At 45.1% G+C, this 19,777-nt stretch overlaps 1 protein-coding gene across 1 annotated transcript; it reads left to right on the plus strand.

The window, feature by feature from the left end:
* Positions 1–1,042: 1,042 nt before the first annotated feature.
* PM20D1 (peptidase M20 domain containing 1) lies at positions 1,043–19,408 on the plus strand. The gene is made up of 13 exons (XM_054290728.1): positions 1,043–1,238; positions 3,121–3,207; positions 3,921–4,153; positions 6,363–6,449; positions 9,623–9,756; positions 10,586–10,705; positions 11,456–11,531; positions 11,729–11,790; positions 12,031–12,109; positions 13,126–13,197; positions 14,605–14,773; positions 17,010–17,109; positions 18,419–19,408. The coding sequence occupies exons 1-13, from the start codon at positions 1,043–1,045 to the stop codon at positions 18,546–18,548; spliced, it is 1,545 nt and encodes a 514-aa protein (XP_054146703.1). The 3' UTR covers positions 18,549–19,408.
* The last annotated feature ends 369 nt before the right edge of the window (positions 19,409–19,777 follow it).

The raw sequence follows: 19,777 nt of genomic DNA on the forward strand, positions 1-19,777 counted from the left end.
TGGCCAAAGTCATAATTCCCAAGTGCCTGGGCAGAGAATTAGGGGAGCTCAAAGTCACGCTGGTGAAATATTTTCACTTCCAGTCAAATATTCCTTTTATTGCTCTTAAGTAACAGTGAGGTTGATGTGTTTTGGCTTTGAAGCCTTACTTGGTAAATGCATGATGTATAACCAGCTCAAAAATGTTTGTAATTTATTTAATTTAATGTTGGTTTCGTTCTTTTTTCTTTTTTTTTTTTCCTTTTTTTTTCCTTTTTTTTTTTTTTTTTTTTTTGATAATAAAGAATGTGTGAACAATCATTGTCATCTTCTGCTGACTCAGGGGCAGGATTACCATGGCTGGTCCCATCTGGTATTTGGCATCCTGGGACAGTTTATGCCATGGGATAAATCTTCGCATTCTGTTCAGAACAGCTGTAAAGAAGGGAATAAGAAGAGTTCCATCTTGCTAGCTGGTGGAATCAAGGAAAGAACGAGATATTTTGAAAAGCAGGATTTAAAGTTTGTCAGGAGTGGGACTGCACAACACAGAGACTCCCTGGGCCAGTCCTGGCATCCTTCTGCCTCCCTTGTGGCCCCAGTGAGCCTGGGGTGGTTATTCCCCACAGGAATTCCTTTTATCCCCATCTTTTGGGAGCAGCTCGCCAAAATATTGGGAAGAAATTCTTCCCTGTGAGGGTGGGCAGGCCCTGGCACAGGGTGCCCAGAGCAGCTGTGGCTGCCCTACCCCTGGAATTGCACAAGGCCAGGTTGGACAGGGCTTGGAGCACTCAGGGACAGTGGAAGGTGTCCCTGACAAGGCAGGGATGGAAGGAGACCCATCTCTCCCATTTATGATCCTTTCCAACGCAAACCATTCGCTAATCAGAGCTTCGCTCAGCCGCCACCACATGCGCTGCAAACTACATCTCCCAGCAGCCTCCGCGAGAACAACGGTTAGCCCCGCCCCTACCCCAATCCCATTGGTCGCTATGCTGACGAATCGGGTGGTGATTGGCTCTCGGTCACGCCAATCAGCCGCGGGGGCGCGGCGGTGTCAGTGATGGCGGGCGGGCGGCGGGCGGTGACGGTGGCGCTGCTGGCGCTGGGCTCGGTGGTGCTGGCGCTGGCGGCCGCCGTCCTGCTCCGCTCCTTCGTCCTGCGAGCCCCGGCCGGGGTGCCGCGGCTGTGGGCACGGAGCGCCGGCACCGCCGCCCTCAGCGCCAGCGAGCGGCGGGAGCTTAAGGAGGCGCTGCGAGGTGAGGGGGCCCGAGCGCTGCGAGCCCCCCTCGCCCCTCCTGAGGGGGGACCCAGGGCACGGCGGGCGGGTGTGGAGGCGGCCGCTCCCCGGGTGCTTTCCCTGGAAGGAACCGGGTGTTGGCTGCCAGCAGGACTAAGGAAGTGATTGAAAAATCTGTGCTGGGCTTTGCTGAGGCCACGCCTCGAGTGCCCTGTTCAGCTCTGGGCGCTGCAGTTCAGGAAAGGCTGGAACGAGTCCAGGGAAGGGAGTGGAGAAACCTGAGGGAGCTGGGAAGGGAATGGAGGAGCTGAGGGAGCTGGGAAGGGTCTGGAGAGTCCTGAAGGGTTTGGAGAATCCTGAGGGAGCTGGGAAGGGTTTGGAGGGTCCTGAGGGAGCTGGGAAAGGTTTGGAGGAGCTGAGGGAGCTGGGAAGTGTTTGGAGAGTTCTGAAGGATCTGGGAAAGGTTTGGAGAAATCTGGAAGGGGTTTGGAGAATCCTGAAGGAGTGAAGGAGCTGGGAAGGGTTGAGAGAGCCCTGAGGGAGCTGGGAAGGGTTTGGAGAGTCCTGAGGGAGCTGGGCAGGGGCTCAGCCTGGAGCAAAGGAGGCTCAGGGGGAATTTCTGGCTCTGCACAACTCCTGCCAGGAGGGCACAGCCGGGGGGGATTTGGGATCTTATCCCAGGGAACAGGGACAGGAGGAGAGGGAACGGCCTCAGGCTGGGCTGGGGAGGCTCAGGTTGGACATCAGCAGGAATTTCCTCATGGAAAGGGCTAGAAGGGGCTGCCCAGGGGGGTTTGGAGCGCCCATCCCTGGAGGTGGCACTGAGTGCTCAGGGTGGGGATCGGGCACAGCCTGGACTCGATGATCCCACAGGGATTTTCCAGCCTCAGCGTTCCTGAGCTTCTCCTGAGCCAGCTCTTGCCCTGTGTTGATTTTCTCCACCGTTTCCTGCTTGTACACATAGAATTTTGCCAGACACCCGTGAAGGCGTTTCCAGACATCCCTTTGTCCGCTGGATAAGTCACCGTTGGGATTTTCTCCCTTTCTTGTTCTTGCTCACCACTGCTGTGCCCAGTGCTGGGCTCTTTGTGCTGTCTGACGTAGAACATTTGAGGGGTTTAGCTCTCAGCAGGGCTGGCACTGTGCAGGAAACCACAATCTGGCACCAAGTGATAAAACCCTGTGTGTAAACCTCATACCTGGCTGGTTTGTAGGATTTATTGCCTAGCAAATTGTGTTTGCATTCTTCTTTAATGGCAAAATGAAGGCTCACAATAGATTTTTGTGCTAATTCATGAATCACACCACCTCAAAAGAATCCATAACCTCTGCTGGCAGCTGCTGTTTGAGAAGGCAGCTGGGGCTGAGTTACTCCATGTTGTGCAGGACAGGGACTGGATGTTGGAGAGCCTGTTTAAATGACAGTGCAGACCAAAAGGGCCAACAAAAGCCCTCTGTGTTTATAAAGGTTAATTTATAAAGGTTAATTTTTATAGGTTAATTTATAAAGCACTATGGAGGTGTAATAACCATCACAAGCTGCTTAACTCTTGAGAAAGAGCCTTGGGCTGCCAGAGGAGCCTGTGGCTCTGGGCAATCAGCTCACCCAAGCAAATTGCAGCTGCTCCTGGCCAGGAGCATGTCTAAGGATATCATTCAACGCTTCAGCATGAAAAGTGGAGTCAAATTGTCTGGGGAGATGCCTTGGCTGAGCTGTTAGGAAATGCTGGTGGCTGCAGCTGAAGCACATCAGTCTCTTTTTGATCCTGGCAGCTCGTGCTGTGCTGTGAAATAATGTGTAAAGCCTGGAAAACCTCTCAGGAACATAAATGAGCTTCCAGTTTTGAAGTGCTTTGTTTGGTTTTGGTGCTGAGTGATTTCTGTTCTGTGTTTCTTTGAAGGAGCCATTAAAATCCCAACTGTGTCCTGGTCTCCAGAGGATTTGAACACAACTGCCATGGCAGAATTTGGGAGTTACATTCAGAAAGGTACTGGGCTTTCAGTCTTGGCAATTTCTGCTGCTCTGTTTTCATGAACAAATTGAAGAGAGCATGTATCATTCCTGAATATAAGAGATTTTTATATTTTTCCTGAAGAAATGTCCTGTCAGACATGAATGAAGAAATTTCCTGTCAGAAATGTCACACGTGTGTCCCCTCTGTAGCAGTGATATCAATGGCCCCAAAAGGTTCAAAACACTTTTTTTAATGATGATTTTTGATCCTTGAGATGCTTAAATACCATAAAAAATTAAAAGAGGATGACTGCTGCTGCTTCAACCTAATTTTTGGCAGTTCCTTCATTGTGCCCTGCAAAAGAGCTGCAGCACTGCTGAGCAAGAATTTTGGTTTTGTTTAGGAGACTTTTAAATCCCAAATGAGATGGATTGGTAGAAGTGTGAGAACTTCTACTGCTGAGCAAGAATTCTGGTTTTGTTTAGGAGATTTTTAAATCCCAATGAGATGGATTGGTAGAAGTGTGAGAACTTCTACTGCTGAGCAAGAATTCTGGTTTTGTTTAGGAGACTTTAAAATCCCAAATGAGATGGATTGGTAGAAGTGTGAGAACTTCTGTGCCCAGTCTTATTTACATTTCCTGATGATTTACAGTTCCTTATTTACACCCCCCCTGCTGCTCCCTACCTGACAACTATGCAATAATGCTAAAATTGCCCATTATTGTCTTTATTTTTTTTTAATAGTCTTCCCAGCTGTATTTTCTTCAAAGTTCATCCAGCATGAAACTGTTGGCCAATACAGCCACCTGTTTACAGTGCAGGGCTCTGCCCCTGGCCTGCTGCCCTACATGCTGCTGGCACACATGGACGTGGTGCCTGCTCCCCCTCAGGGCTGGGATTTCCCTCCTTTCTCAGCTGCAGAGCACCAGGGATTCATCTACGGCCGAGGAACGCTGGACAACAAAAACTCCGCCATGGTACGTGGGCCTGGGAATGCCCTTCCACACAGACCCAGCCTGGCAAAGGCACAGGGAGCTGCCCATCCTCTGGAATTCTCTGTGCTGTCTCTGTCTCATTCCTTTCTGTCAGGGATAAATTCCTGGTTTGGATAAATTCCAAGTTTTTCCTAAAGATGGGATGTTTTCACTCATTGTTCACTGTTACTGGAGAAAAGGAGAATCATTTTCACACATACAGATGTATTGGGTTAAATGACAGTTTCAAGTTTTAGGCATGAGAATCCATGGCTGCCCCATCCCTGGGAGTGTCCAAAGTACTTGGAATTCACTGTGGTGTCTCCCTCTCACCTTTCTCTGTCAGGGATAAATTCCTAGTTTGGATAAATTCCAAGTTTTTCCTAAAGATGGGGTGTTTCCACTCATTGTTCACTCTTACTGGAGAAAAGAGGGTTAAAACTCCCAAAGAATCAGGAGAATCATATTGACACAAATGTATTGGGTTAAATGCCAAGTTAAAGTTTTGGGCCAGAGAATCCATGGCTGCCCCATCCCTGGGAGTGTCCAAGGCACAGGGAATTCACTGTGAGGTCTCTGTCTCACCCCTCTTTCTGTCAGGGATAAATTCCAAGTTTTTCTTAAAGATGGGGTGTTTTCACTCATTGTTCACTGTTACTGGAGAAAAGATGGTTAAAACTCCCAAAGAATCAGGAGAATCATATTCACTCATGCAGATGTATTGGGTTAAATGCCAGTTTCAAGTTTTAGGCCAGAGAATCTGTGGCTGCTTCATCTCTGGGAGCGCCCAAGGCACTTGGAGTTCACTGTGGTGTCTGTCCCTCACCCCTCTTTCTGCCAGGGATAAATTCCAAGTTTTCTTCATGCTTTTCCTAAAGATGGAATGTTTTCACTCATTCTTCACTATTACTGTAAAAAAGAGGGTTAAAACTCCCAAAGAATCAGGAGAATCATATTCACACATCCAGATGTATTGGGTTAAATGCCAGGTTAAAGTTTTATGGCAGAGAATCCATGGTTGCCCCATCCCTGGGAGTGTCCAAAGCACTTGGAATTCACTGTGGTGTCTCTCTCTCACCCTCTCTTTCAGGGATAAATTCCTAGTTTGGATAAATTCCAAGTTTTTCCTAAAGATGGAGTGTTTTCACTCATTGTTCACTCTTACTGGAGAAAAGAGGGTTAAAACTCCCAAAGAATCAGGAGAATCATATTGACACAAATGTATTGGGTTTAATGCCAAGTTAAAGTTTTGGGCCAGAGAATCCATGGCTGCCCCATCCCTGGGAGTGTCCAAAGCACTTGGAATTCACTGTGAGGTCTCTTTCTCTCTCACCCCTCTCTATCAGGGATAGATTCCAAGTTTTTCCTAAAGATGGGGTGTTTCCACTCATTCCTCACTGTTACTGAAGAAAAGATGGTTAAAACTCACAAAGAATCAGGAGAATCACACATCCAGATGTATTGGGTTAAATGCCAGTTTAAAGTTTTATGGCAGAGAATCCATGGCTGCCCCATCCCTGGGAGTGTCCCAGGCACAGGGAATTCACTGTGGCTCTGGGGGCTCCTGTGCAGTTTGTCCCTGACCCAGCTGCTCTGGATTTCCTGTCCCTACCCTGGCTCCTGTCACAGCATTACTGAGCAAAACCCCTGCAGGGACTTTTCCAAGGAATGGGAATGGGAATATCCCAGTGGGAGCTGTAGGGATCAAAGCTTAGCAGTGAGCAGCACAAGTGTGACAGAGCTCACAGGGGTCTGAGGGTGAGGGAAGAGATGAGGATCTGACTCCGTGTTTCAGAAGGTTTGGTTGATTATTTTATGATATATATTACATTAAAACTATACTAAAAGAATAGAAGAAAGGATTTCATCAGAAGGCTGGCTGAAAATAGAAGAAGAAAGAATGATAACAAAGGTTTGTGGCTTGGACAGAGAGTCTGTGATTGGCCATTAATTAGAAACAACCACATGAGACCAATCACAGATCCACCTGTTGCATTCCACAGCAGCAGATAATCAATGTTTACATTTTGTTCCTGAGGCCTCTCAGCTTCTCAGGAGGAAAAATCCTAAGGAAAGGATTTTCCATAAAATGTGTCTGTGACACACAAGGGCTGTGAATACATCCCAGTTCTCTTCCATCACTCTGCATTCTGTTGCATTTATTCTCCTGATCACCCCCAGGGATGGTTCAGCAGTTCTTCTTTTCCTGCAGGGCATTCTGCAAGCTCTGGAGTTCCTGCTCAGGAGGAATTACCGACCCAAACGCTCCTTCTACATTGGCATTGGCCACGATGAGGAGGTATTGTCTGTCCTCTCCTTGCCTCAACACACTGCTGGGGGTTTTCCTTAGAAAGCCCTAAGTGACACCCTCCATTGCATTTCTGCTCTACACAAATAACTTGGCTGTTGAGGGCCATGATCCTCTGCCCTCTCTGGAATTCCAGACCCCACCTCTCCTTCTCTATTGGCATTGGCCATGATGAGGAGGTATTGTCTTTCCTTTCCTTGCCACAACACACTCCTGAAGGTTTTTCCTTAGAAAGCCCTAAGGAATTTTGAGCTGAGGCTGTTTCCTACTCCCTTTGCTGTGTCTTCCTTCCCTGTAACATTTTCCCCTCTCCCTGTGATGGGATTTGGTTGGGTCAGTGCAGTTTTCCCTCCTTGCAGCCCCTCATTGTGGGGGCAGGACCCAGCATCTCCTCATTGCATTTTATTATGGGCTGCTTTGGGAGGGCTGGCTCTGCTTTCTCCACTGGATCTCCATTTTCATTGTATTGCCAAAGCTTGCAGCCAACACTGACAACATTTCAGTGCAGGCCTCAATTGCAAACTATTTGTGCTCTACACAATTAATTTGGCTGTTTAGGGCCATGATTCTCTGCCCTCTCTGGAATTCCAGACCCCTCTGCTCCTTCTATGTTGGCATTGGCCACGATGAGGAGGTATTGTCTTTCCTTTCCTTTCCTTTCCTTTCCTTTCCTTTCCTTTCCTTTCCTTTCCTTTCCTTTCCTTTCCTTTCCTTTCCTTTCCTTTCCTTTCCTTTCCTTTCCTTGCCACAACACACTCCTGAGGGTTTTCCTTAGAAAGCCCCAAGGAATTTTGACCTTTGCTGTGTCTTCCTTCCCTGTGGAAGGGCTGAAAGTCCCTGACTGTAACATTTTCCCCTCTCCCTGTGATGGGATTTGGTTGTGAGGGCTCCTTGCAGCCCCTCATTGTGGGGGCAGGACCCAGCATCTCCTCATTGCATTTTATTAAGGGCTGTTGCACTTGGAGCCTGCTTTGGGAGGGCTGGTTCTGCTTTCTCCAGTGGATCTCCATTTTCATTGTATTGCCAAAGCTTGCAGCCAAAATAGACAACATTTCAGTGCAGGCCTAAATTGCAAAATATTTGTGCTCTGCACTATTTGGCTATTTAGGGTCCTGATTCTCTGCCCTCTCTGTTCAGTGCAGGCTGAATTTGGTGTGCAAAGTGCAAACCCATCTGTGCTCCACACAGATAATTTGGCTGTTTAGGGTCCTGATTCTCTGCCCTCTCTGGAATTCCAGACCCCACCTCTCCTTCTCTGTTGGCATTGGCCACCATGAGGAGGTATTTATTTTCTTTCCTCTCCTTGCAACAACAAGCTGTTTGCATTGTTCCTCTAGGTAACAGGGCTGAATTTTGAAACATTGTTTAGCTGGAAGGTCTTTCCTGTTTTTCTTGGTTCTGTGGGGAGATAATGTGTCAGGCCCCAGGTCACAGTTCTGGATTGATTGTTTGGCTTGGAGTGACATTCACAAAGGGTTTGGTGTGATGAGCAAAGGGAAGAGAACATCGGAGGTGTCACTTGAAATTCTTTTCTGCAAGGAAGGTGCAGCAGGAATCCCATTTTGGAGACAGGAAAAGCTGGGTTCAGATTCACATGGTTGTAGGAAATGTTCAGGAAGAACTGGCAAATGTATTCCAGTGGTACAGAGAGACAGGAGAGGTGGGTTTGGTTAGGCAAATATAAAGACAAAGAAATATTAATAGATGAAATAAATAGGTCTACAGTTGCTAATCTGTGAGTTTACAGCTCAGATATCAAAATGAAAGCAGCAGTCACTGGTTCACAAAGGGTTTGGTGTGATGAGCAAAGGGAAGAGAACATCGGAGGTGTCACTTGAAATTCTTTTCTGCAAGGAAGGTGCAGCAGGAATCCCATTTTGGAGACAGGAAAAGCTGGGTTCAGATTCACATGGCTGTGCCAGGAAGAGCTGGCAAATGTATTCCAGTGGTACAGAGAGACAGGAGAGGTGGGTTTGGTTAGGCACTGTCAAAATATAAAGACAAAAAATTATTAATAGATGAAATAAATAGGTCTACAGTTGCTAATCTGTGAGTTTACAGCTCAGATATCAAAATGAAAGCAGCAGTCACTGGTTCACAAAGGGTTTGGTGTGATGAGCAAAGGGAAGAGAACATTGGAGGTGTCACTTGAAATTCTTTTCTGCAAGGAAGGTGAAAAAATCTCATTTTGTAGCCAGGAAAAGCTGGGTTGAGTTTCATGTGGTTGTGCCAAATGTTCAGGAAGAACTGGCAAATGTATTCCAGTGGTATAGAGAGGCAGGGGAGGTGGGTTTGGTTAGGCAAATATAAAGACAAAGAATTATTAATAGATGGAATAAATAGTTCTGCAGTTGCTAATCAGTGAGTTTACAGCTCAGATATCAAAATGAAAGCAGCAGCCAGTGACTCATCAATAAATGCACTTCGCATCATGGCTATAAATTCATCTGCTATCAGCCCATTAACAATCTCCAATTAATTTTCCTGGAAGGTTCTTTTATGTGCTCTGGAGCTGTTCCCCAGGGGATTTCATGCATTCCTTGTGCTGTAGCCAACAGCAAGGTGCTTTCCAGTTTTCCTGCCAATGTTTTGGCTGGATGTGATCATTTCTCTGCCTGGATTGCACAGGTGTCTGTCCAAAAAAGGATGTCCTGGTTTAGGACAAATTAGGGGAGATCTCCAAAAGGGAGTTCCCCCCCAAAAAAAAACAAACCTCCAACCACCCCTCCCCCCAAACACCGGGTTCGGGAAGGAATTCCTTGGAGGAGCAAAGTGGAAAACAAAACCTATTTATTGACAAATAAAAGAACATTCCCCAACACAAGAAAAGAAAAGAAAACCAGTTCAGTGTTGTGGAGGGTGCCAAGCTTCTCTCGCAGGCTCCAGAGATCCCGCCGGACGTCTCAGGTCAGGTCCGGAGCCGGTCCAGTATCTTCAGGGGAGGGTAAGAAAGAGAGGACGAAAGAAAAGGGGAAAAAACCAGCGCAGAAAGCAGCAAAGGGAAAAAAGGCAGCTATCAGCTAGGGCTAAGGCAGTAGCAAGCAAGCAAAGTGGCAAGCAAAAGCAAGCCGGCCAGCCAGCCAAGCAGCCTGGGCAAGGTGCTTTCCAGTTTTCCTGCCAGTGTTTTGGCTGGCTGTGATCATTTCTCTGCCTGGATTGCACAGGTGTCTGGGCTGAAGGGAGCAAAGAGAATTGCAGCTCTGCTGGAGGCCAGAGGGGTGGAACTCTCCTTCCTGCTGGACGAGGGGAGCGCAGTGCTGGACGGCATCATTGCAGGGGTGAAGAAGCCAGTGGCCATGTAAGAGTTGTGATTATTTTATTCCTTAATTCACACCAGTATTGCAGCGTCTGAGTGGGTCGCTGCTGGTGAGAGAGAGAGACGGTGAATCTTGTTTCTTGATTAGAAGGCTGGATTTATTGATATATGATATATAATACATTATAACTGTACTAAATAGAATAAAGAGAGAAGTTGCAGAGGTTGCTCAAGCTAAGAATAGAAAAAAAAGAATCTATAACAAAGTTGTGTCTAGGGACTCGGTCCATAGCTTGCACTTTGTGATTGGCTCTTAATTATAAACATAGGAACATGAGCCAGTCAAGGTGCTCTTGTTGCATTCTACAGCAGCTGATAATAATTGTTTACATTCTCTTTCTGGGGTTCTCAGCTTCCCAGAAAATGCAGAAATCTGAAAGAAAAGATTTCTGTGAAAAAATGTCTGCGACAACACCAGAATGTGATTCATTTTCAGTCATTAATTAGTGCTAAATGGCATTGTTGATATCACTGCAGGATGTTTTCAGGATGTTGGTGCTGCTGGAGCTGCAGCAGAGGCACAAAGTGCAAGGCAGGGACCTTCAGCCTCTCCTGCTGTCCCTCACACTCGTGCTGCCAGAGGCACAAAGTTCCTCTGAGCATTTGAATTCGCTGCAGAATCAGCCCAGCCATCAGCCCTGCAGAGACCTAAACACTGTTAATGATTTGTTGTTGCTGCTTGAGTGGTTTTTATCATACTAAAACTATGCAGAGTAGTTGTTTTTATCTACAGTCTGTGTGTGTGTGTGTGTGTTTGGAATGACATTAGTCATTTATTTGTTAATTAATTGATTAATTTATCATTGCCCAGGATTGCTGTCACAGAAAAAGGTTCAATGACACTGAACTTCACAGTGGAAAAGGAGCCAGGGCATTCATCCTTTCCCCCTAAGGAGACAAGCATTGGCATTCTGGCAGCAGCCATGTCCAGGTGAGAATTTCCCTGTCACCCGCTGCCAAAAACAGTCAAAAAACCTCCTGAATCACTGATATGTGACTTCTTAAATATTTGTGTCTAGACTCTTTTTCAAACTGCTGTTCTATATTTGAAATTGCAGTTTGGAGCTCGCTTTGAAGGGCAGGAATGAAACTCCCAGCCGAGGGACAATTGCCAGGTGTCTGCAGAGTCTCTGCACTTCAGCTGTTCCAAGTGTCAGCCAATTCTTTAAAAGCAAGACAAATGCTGTCTGCCCTGATTTCCTCTGTAGCAACAGAGATTCCTTTGTTTGGGTGGCAGGATTTCTCTGGAATTTGTTCCTACCTCAGCTGGGAATTCTCCAAGCCAATGAACACGGAACAGAATCATAACCTGACTGCAGAAATCACCTCTCTGCATCTCTGTGTGGATACCAAATTGGCTAGGAAATAAATATTTTAGAAAAACCGAGTATGTCCAGAGCTGGTGGGATTTGTGTGCTATTTTTCTGGATTTCCAGGTATTTATGAGGACAGGTTTTGGGATTTTTGCTGCTGTTTCCCAAAGGAAATCTTTGCCCTGGAATGCCCAGAAATCTGTGGAGCTGTGCTTGCAGTCATTACCAGGAGAGCAGAGTGTGATTGCATCTCCAATAACAAACACATCTCACAAATCAAATTCCTGACATCCTTCTGGAGCAACAGCAGCCAGAGAGTTGTTTTTTAACCTTTTCAGTGTTGCAAACTTTAACAATTTGTTTTGTAGGCTGGAGCAGAATCCCTTGCCCAACCTGTTTGGCCACGGCCCAGAGCTCATGACCATGGAGCACCTCGCAGCAGAGGTGAGGAGACAGCCAGGATTCATTCCCAAATTTCCATAAGAAATTGAAGAATTTAGTTGTGCAGAAAGGATAAAAAAGCTGGTTTTTCTCCCAGATTATTGTTCCTGCTGGAATTGTTTTGTGTGTATTCAAGTGACTCCAATGTGCTCTTGGCAAATAAAAACTTTCTGATTTTTGCTTTTGTTTCTTCTCCTTAGTTCAAGTTTCCTCTCAACATCATCATGAGCAATTTGTGGCTGTTCTCACCTATTGTCAGCAGGTAAGAAAAGAGATCCTTGATAAACATCCCCAGCCTCTCACCCTTAAAAGATGAAGCCATTTCTAATCTTGCCAGGAAATCAGTTCTTTTATAGCTTAGATAATTCACTGGTTTCCTGTTAATAACCACTTTGTTAATTGAATAAGCCATCATTCAGCTGTGAAATAAATTATGGTGTTTAATTTTTAGCAATTTTTAAGTTATTTGAAAAATTGTGTTTGTTTGTTTCTATTTTTGTAGAGTCCTTGCCTGGAAACCTTCCACCAATGCCTTGATCCGAACAACCACTGCAGTCACCCTGTTTAATGCAGGAATCAAGGTGCTTCCATTTGGGGTTTTCTCCATGTAATTATGAGGAGACAATTAGGACATTTAATTTCCACCTATTTAAATCCAGTTCTAAGATCAGTGTTGGCCCTGTGTGGTGTTTCATTCTTACTTCAGATATAGCTTAGATCTGAAAATCAGTTGAAAATCTTTCAGAATTATCTGATCTCTGCCCACCTCTGTTAAAATTGTTAATATTTCAGCATAGACCAGAAAATGTGGTTTGTGCATAATCCTACAAAGTATCAGAGGCAATTTTTGAAACTGTCACAGTCACAAACACTTCCCTGACCCAGACATCTGCAGCACAGCTCTGGGGTTTGCCTGAAGTGTGTTAGATGTGCACCTTGGACTGAGAGAGAACAGCCACATCCTGCCCTGATAAGGAGGTGGAGCTGTCCAAAAATCCTGGAGCCCTGAAACACGACCAGGCTGTGTTTGGTGTGTCCCTGAAAACTCTGTGAGTGAAAATCATCCCTGGGCAGGAGGAGATGCAGTGGCTGAACAGTGACACGGAGTGGCCAGGAGGGAAGTGACACCCTGGCTCCTTGGGGTTTTTCCTAAAGATTCCACCTGGTTTTGTTTAAGAAAGTTGTAAATATTCAGTCTGTAGATAAGAGGAGTTATGTGTTCAATAAAAATCAGTTGTTAAGCAACTTATATGTACCTAAATATGAAGCATGTAGTGTGACAATGAGGTGAAAATATCACTTAAAAAAATCCAATTTCAGAATTTCTCAGTATAAATTTTCTGAAGGGAGGGAGCTTAGCTCAAGATAAAACTTCTATGGAAGTAACAAATAACTTCATTTCTGTTGATTTGATAAATATTTCTTTGTGTATTTATCTGCATTTTAGATAGAATTTACAGTGTAAGAGACATCACACTTGGTGGAAACACTGGAGCACCGAGGCCTGCAGTTGTTTGAGCAGTTCTGAGTTTTCAGCTGGCATTTTATTCTGATTTTCACTTCCTTTAAACTTTGACCCTTTTTTTTTTTTTTCCAGGTGAATGTCATCCCTTCCTCTGCCAGAGCCACAGTGAACTTCAGGATCCACTCAGCTGAGACAGCTGCTGAGGTGAGCCCTGGGCAGAGCTCAGATCTCAGCCTTTGTACCCCAGGGAATGTGGATCCTCTGGGATATTTTGTACCCCAGGGATTCTGAATCCTCTGGGACATTTTGTGCCCTGAGCATGTGGATCATCTGGGATATTTTTGTTCCCAGAGCACATGGATCCTCTGGGATATTTTGTGCCTCAGGGAATGTGGATCCTCTGGGATATTTTGTGCCTAGAACATGGATCCTCTGGGATATTTTGTGCCCTGAGCATGTGGATCATCTGGGATATTTTTGTTCCCAGAGCACATGGATCCTCTGGGATATTTTGTGCCTCAGGGAATGTGGATCCTCTGGGATATTTTGTGCCTAGAACATGGATCCTCTGGGATATTTTGTGCCCCAGGGAATGTGGATCCTCTGGGATATTTTGTGCCCTGAGCATGTGAATCCTCTGGGATATTTTTGTGCCCTAAGGAATGTGGATCCTCTGGGATATTTTGTACCCCAGAGCATGTGAATCCCCTGGGATATTTTGTGCCCAGATCTCATGGATCCTCTGGGATATTTTGTACCCCAGGGAACGTGGATCCTCTGGGATGTGGAATGAGTTTGTGACCTGGGACAGTTTGGGGATCTTGCACACGTCAGGGGATCCTCTGGGATATTTTTGTGCCCCAGGGAACATGGATCCTCTGGGATATTTTGTGTCCAGGGAATGTGGATCCTCTGGGATATTTTGTGCCCCAGGAATGTGGATCTTCTGGGATATTTTGTGTCCAGGGAATGTGGATCCTCTGGGATATTTTTGTTCCCAGAGCACATGGATCATCTGGGATATTTTGTGCCCAGAGCTCATGGACCCTCTGGGATATTTTTGTTCCCAGGGAACGTGGATCCTCTGGGATATTTAGTGCCCAGACCATGTGGATCCTCTGGGATATTTTTGTACTCCAAGGAATGTGGATCCTCAGGGATATTTTGTGCCCCAGGAACGTGGATCCTCTGGCATGTGGAATGGGTTTGTGACCTGGGACAGTTTGGGGATCTTGCACACCTCAGGGTGTCTGACAGGCCTGTCCAGCCCAGAGCAGCTGGGAAACCTTGTCAGTACAAAACCTCTTCCCTCCCCAAGCCTTTGCTGGAAGTTTCTCTCTCTCAAGCTTTTTCTGGATTATTTGGGTGCCACCATCCCCCAGAGCAGCAGGCTGAGCTCCTGCCTGCCAGGGCTGGAGCAGTTCAGGAGCCCCTTGAGACAGAGATTTAAAAACCCAGCTGAGGGGTCAGAAGAGGAACTGACACACACTTCCAGCCACAAACTGGCAGTGCACAGACAGATGTTTTCTGGAGAGCTGAACATCTGCAGATGTCTCTGAGGGCTGATTTCTCATTTCTTGTGCTCCTTTTGTGCGTGTGTTTCACCCCCAGGTGCTGGAGGCAGTCAGGAGCACCATTGCTGATGACAGAGTGAAGATTGATGTGGTGGAGGCCTTTGACCCCCTGCCCATCAGCCCTTGGGATGAGCAGACATTTGCAATCCACATTTTCCAAAAAACCATCCTGGACCTTTTCCCAGATGTTGACAGCGTGGTCCCAGGTGACAGCAGGCACATGATGATTGTTGTTTCCTCTGCTGCTTTTCCCTTCTTTCCATTTGCTGTGTCCTCCTCCCCCCCAGCTGTTAACTGCTGGAAACAGCTGCTTTTTCCTCTTTTTATTCCCTTCCCTCTCCATGCTTGAAAAATTGCAATGTTGTTTTTTAGTAGTGGAAGTAAAAAAGCAAACAGGAAGCTGCCAGAAACAATGAGCCTTGAATTGGGTTTTCTGCACATACAAAGGGATCTCTTCAGGGCAGAAAGGAATTGGGAGGGAGAGGAGGAGGTCTTGCTTCAGTTCTTCTTTTATTTTCATAGCTGCCAAAGCCATTCCTGCTTTTCTGCATTGTTCCTCATGATCCCAGCTCCTTCCCTTCCTGCAGCTCCCTCCCAGCTCTGCAGTTGTTGGGCTGAAATTTGAAGTTTGCATTTTTGGGAAAGTTTGAAGTTTGCATTTTTGAGGGAGTTGGAAGTTTGCATTTTTGGGGAGGTTGAAGTTTGCATTTTTGGGAAAGTTTGAAGTTTGCATTTTTGAGGAAAGTTTGAATTTTTGAGGAAAGTTTGAAGTTTGCATTTTTGGGAAAGTTTGAAGTTTGCATTTTTGAGGAAGTTGGAAGTTTGCATTTTTGGGGAGGTTGAAGTTTGCATTTTTGGGGAGGTTGAAATATGACGTTTGCATTTTTGGGAAAGTTTGAAGTTTGCATTTTTGAGGAAAGTTTGAAGTTTGAATTTTTGAAGAAAGTTTGAAGTTTGCATTTTTGAAGAAAGTTTGAAGTTTGCATTTTTGGGGGAGTTTGAAGTTTGCATTTTTGAGGAAGTTGGAAGTTTGCATTTTGGGGAGATTGAAGTTTGCATTTTTGGGGAGGTTTGAAGTTTGCATTTTTGGGAAGTTTGCATTTTTGGAGAGGTTTGAGGTTTGCATTTTTGGGAGAGGTTTGAAGTTTGCATTTTTTGAGAGGTTGAAGTTTGGGGAGGTTTGAAGTTTGCATTTTTGGGGGAGTTGGAAGTTTGCATTTTTGGGGAGGTTTGAAGTTTGCATTTTTGGGGAGGCTGAAATTTGAAGTTTGCATTTTTGGGGGAGTTGGAAGTTTGCATTTTTGGGGAGGTTGTGTCAAAGCTGTTCTTGTGTTGAGTTGCGTGTTCAGCTCCTGGAGGACAGAATGTTCTCCAGCATGCACCAGTCACTGTTTCCAGTGATGCTTTTGCTGCAGGACTGTTACAATTTGCTTTTCCTCTCTCCTGGGCAAAGGTGGGGCGCTTCTTGCACCTCACTTGTTCCTCCCCTGTCTTTATATGCACATCTACCTGTAGATCTGGATTCAAGCTTTTAAGAAAATGCAGATTCTCCCACAGGGATGCAGAATGTAAATGATTTTCCTATTTCATAGAGTTATGAACCTTGCAGCAGTTCAGTGGAGACTGAAGCAGACTTGCAGCAAGTTAGCAAAGTTAACAAGTGCATGCTTGTGTGTACATGCAGTATTCCAAATATTCCACACTGCAGCCACTGAGGCCAGCCCAGCATGTTTTATCCATTGTAGTGTGTGAATTAATCTGAATTCCCCATCTACTTCAGATTTAGCAGCAGTGGTTTATTACAGGGACTTGATGAGGTCTTCATGGTGAGAGAGAAGGATGAGAATCTTGTTTGATGATCAGAAGGCTGGATTCATTGATAGATGATATATAATACATTATAACTATACTAAAAAGAATAAAGAAGAGAAGTTGCAGAGGCTGCTAAGCTCAGAATAGCATAGAAAAGAATCTAAAAACAAGAGAGTTCTCTGTCCCTGTGTTCCAGAGAGCTTGCCCTGTGATTGGCCCTTAATTGTACACATGGAACATGAACCAATCACAGGTGCATCTTATTGTGTTCCACAGCAGCTGATAATCATTGTTTACATTCTCTTTCTGGGGCCTCAGCTTCCCAGGAGATGAACAAGTCTCAAAGAAAGGATTTCTATGAAAAAATGTCTGCGACACTTGTATGTACATCCAGTATTCCAAATATTCCACACTGCAGCCACTGAGGCCAGCCCAGCATGTTTTATCCATTGTAGTGTGTGAATTAATCTGAATTCCCCATCTACTTCAGATTTAGCAGCAGTGGTTCAGTGAAGTCATTACATTAATTTTCTAGAATTATTTTTCTAAGATGGGATTTTTAGACCTTAAGTCTTTGATGGCAGCAATAAACCTGATGGCAGCAGCCCAACGCCGAGCTTTGTTTTGCAGGCACGTGCATCGGGAACACGGACAGCAGGCACTTCACCAACGTCACCAGGGCCATCTACAGGTTCAACCCTCTGCTCCTGGCCCAGGATGATCTCCCCAGGTACCGAGCTCTGCCCCTGGGCTGGGCACAGGCAGAGAGGAGATCCATGAGCAGAATAAACCCAGCCTTGTGCACCTCCCATGCCACCATTTCCTGCAGATTTGAAGTTTGCATTTTTTGGGAGGTTTGAAGTTTGCATTTTTGAGGAAAGTTTGAAGTTTAGGTTTTTGAGGAGGTTGAAGTTTGCATTTTTGGGAAGTTGGAAGTTTGCATTTTTGGGAAGTTGGAAGTTTGCATTTTTGGGGAGTTGGAAGTTTGCATTTTTGGGAAGTTGGAAGTTTGCATTTTTGGGAAGTTGGAAGTTTGCGTTTTTGAGGAAAGTTTGAAGTTTAGGTTTTTGGGGAGGTTGAAGTTTGCATTTTTGGGGAGGTTGAAGTTTGCGTTTTTTTGAGAAGTTTGGGCACAGGCAAAGAGGAGATCCATGAGCAAAATAAACCCAGCCTTGTGGACCTCCCATGCCACCATTTCCTGCAGATTTGGGGATGGAAATTACCTTGGGATTGTGTCAGCTGGTTCTTTATTCCTTCAAATTCAGGCAGGACACATTTAGGTTTGATTCTGTGGTGCTTTGAATCCTTTGTGTGCTGTTCTGAATTATCACTGAATTGATTTGAAATTTCCTAAAGTTATGTGATAACATCACCATGCAAGGGATTGTTTGCTTATTTAGATTTCTCATTTTATGGAGGTGCAGATGATGCAGGAGTGGAGTGTTCTGGCTGTACAGGAATGGCCAAGAAATGGATTTTTTCAAGATTAGATTTTTAGATTTTTTCCAAAGTTAGCTGTTGGGCTTTGAGCCTTTGAATCAGTGCATTTGGGTTGGTTACACTGCAGTTTTTGGGCCATATTTCTGTTTTTCTATTGGTTGCAGTGCAGTTTTTGGGCTGTATTGCTGTGTTTTTTTGTTGGTTACAGTGCAGTTTTGGGATATATTTCTGTGTTTTTCTCTTGGTTACAGTGCAGTTTTTGGGCTATATTTCTGTATTTTTCTGTTGGTTACAGTGCAGTTTTTGGTCTATATTTCTGTGATTTTTTGGTCACAGTGCAGTTTTTGGTCTCTATTTCTGTGTTTTCTGTTGGTTACAGTGCAGTTTTTGGTCTCTATTTCTGTGGGTTTTTTGTTGATTACAGTGCAGTTTTTGGGCTATATTTCTGTGGGTTTTTTGTTGATTACAGTGCAGTTTTTGGTCTCTATTGCTGCATTTTTCTCTTTTTCTTTATGAAGCCAACAGCCAAGCAAGGTGCTGCCTTTGTGCAATTGTGTCCGAAATTCCACCTGACCTAAAAAATGTCCTTTTTCTTTCAGGATCCATGGCTTGAATGAGAGAATCTCCATTGAGAATTATGAGAGGCAGGTGGAGTTCCTCTTCCAGCTGATCAAGAACTGTGACATTGAGACCCTTCCAGAGCCCCACGCCAGCTCCCACGAGCTCTGAGAGGTTTTTGGGAGGAGCAGCTGCAGGTGGACTCTGGGACAGGGGCTGAAAATGGAATTTTGGAATTTTGGGTTTTGTTATATTGTGATTCACATACAGATGGGAAAAGTGCAGGTTGTGTGATAGGAACGTGGCCAAATACAACAACTAACCCTGATTTCTGCTCTCTGGGCTCTGATGTGCAGCCATTAATCTGGCACTGATTTTTTTCAGCTCTTTAAACCTCTGAAATTGGTAATCACTAAAAATCTGAGCTATACCCAGCAGTCACTCACACCAGAAGCTGACTCACCCTGTGTGCTTTGACAAACTCCTTTTTGGTGGTGAGTGGATCTTTCTCAGGTGAGGATTTCTCCAGAAGCCCAAGGGAGGGTTTGTGGTGTGCTGGAAGGGTTCCTGTCACTGGTGCAGCCACACTGAGGGGTTCTTGCACTGCTGCTGGGCTCTGCTGCTTCCCAGGGGGTTCTCCCATGGCTGCACTGATCCCTGACTCTGTTTTCAGGTTCTCCAGAACTTCTGTGTTGTTGTAACTGAGGAGCTGCTGAAAATTTATCCTGTCCATCATTTTAGTGATTATTATTTTCCCTCCTTGACTCAGGGTGTGTTGTGTCACTGTGTGTCAGAATAAGGGATTGCAGGTTTAAATAAGGAATTAAATCCCTGTTGTCTGTTCATCTCTTTTCTCACTTTATGCTTCTTCTTTGCTCTTCTGAGAACTTAATTTTGAAATATTTGAACCCTTCAGTTTCTCCCAGTTCAGAGGGCTCACAGGTTTGTTCCTTCACTGCCAGTGCCAGCAATTTCCACTTTCCTGCTCAGTTTTTTGGGAATGCTGGGGAAGGCAGGCCATGGATGCTGATTCTGCTGCATCTTGCACTTCTTCTTCTATGTCAGCACAAAGGGTTCAGCATTCCTTTGGCCTTAATAGTTGGGGTTACCGGTATTAATTAGACAAATAATTTATTTAATCAGTTAAAATCAAATTAATTTTATCGATAAATAGTTGACAAAGTGATGTTAGCCAAGGAAAATCCTGAATCCTGGGGAAGGCAGGCCATGGATTCATCTTGCACTTCTTGCCTGCCTGTGACAGCACTGAAGGGTTCAGCATTATTTTTGCCTTAATAGTTGGGGTTACCAGTATTAATTAGACAAATAATTTATTTAATCAGTTAAAATTAAATTAATTTTATCAATAAAAGTGATGTTAGCCAAGGAAAAGCCTGAAT

Source organism: Melozone crissalis, unplaced genomic scaffold, assembly GCF_028551555.1.
Source record: "Melozone crissalis strain CALT ecotype California unplaced genomic scaffold, PUWL_Pcris_2 ptg000086l_1, whole genome shotgun sequence".
In the NCBI taxonomy this organism is placed as follows: domain Eukaryota; kingdom Metazoa; phylum Chordata; class Aves; order Passeriformes; family Passerellidae; genus Melozone; species Melozone crissalis.